At 43.0% G+C, this 670-nt stretch overlaps 1 protein-coding gene across 1 annotated transcript in view; it reads right to left on the minus strand.

The window, feature by feature from the left end:
• The window catches only part of LOC107577501 (protection of telomeres protein 1-like), a 2,925-nt gene extending 2,268 nt beyond the window's left edge, over positions 1-657 (minus strand). Inside the window, exons 1-3 of the mRNA XM_016263568.1 lie at positions 448-657; positions 235-370; positions 8-90 (exon numbers count right to left, since the gene is read on the minus strand). Of these exons, the coding sequence (XP_016119054.1) occupies positions 8-90; positions 235-370; positions 448-508 (280 nt within the window). The 5' untranslated portion in view covers positions 509-657. The remainder of the gene's footprint in view (positions 1-7; positions 91-234; positions 371-447) is intronic.
• Positions 658-670: the final 13 nt, after the last annotated feature.

Genomic DNA, 670 nt, shown 5'->3' on the forward strand with positions numbered 1-670 from the left:
AAAGTACCTTCAGCGACTGCCTGTTCATCCCACGTCTCCACTCCAGCAAACACAGGGTTTTGAAATGTGTTCAGAGAACACTGCTTACACCTGAGACACACAAATATGTTTAACTACATATAGATATGATCGTATCCTTCCCTGGGGATTGTCATAAACTGTTTTCATGATAATAGATGTACACGCTGAACACCAGGGGAGTTTACAATGAAGCAGGTAAGCTTGTCGTCTTACCCGTAATATCTTTTGTCTCCAGAGAACAGGAATGGAGCTGTGAGATCCATCAGAGTCATCCTGCCGTTCACTGATCTCACGGGAACCAGGTTTTTGTAATCCCGTGATAACACACAAATCTCATCCAGCGTCGTTCCTGTACATACAAAGCTTTTTTGTAAATGGATATTCAAATATACATATAAAAATACTTCTCTTCATAGTCAGAGATACCTTCGACGAATATCAGCTGCATGTGAGTGCTTTCCCCCACCATGTCTCTGGATATGTGCATTGAGATGGCTCTGCCAGGCTCTCTAGAACTTGCTGATGAAGTGGCGGCCCACTGCTCATCGCAAGGTTGGTTGTCTTTCGCTGACTCCCGAAAGACTTTAGCAACAGCGCTGTCATCGGGAACATCTTCCCTGTCACATACAAAAAAAAAAAAAAAAAAAAA

This window comes from Sinocyclocheilus grahami, unplaced genomic scaffold (genome assembly GCF_001515645.1).
Source record: "Sinocyclocheilus grahami isolate Dianchi unplaced genomic scaffold, SAMN03320097.WGS_v1.1 scaffold6236.1, whole genome shotgun sequence".
Lineage (NCBI taxonomy): Eukaryota > Metazoa > Chordata > Actinopteri > Cypriniformes > Cyprinidae > Sinocyclocheilus > Sinocyclocheilus grahami.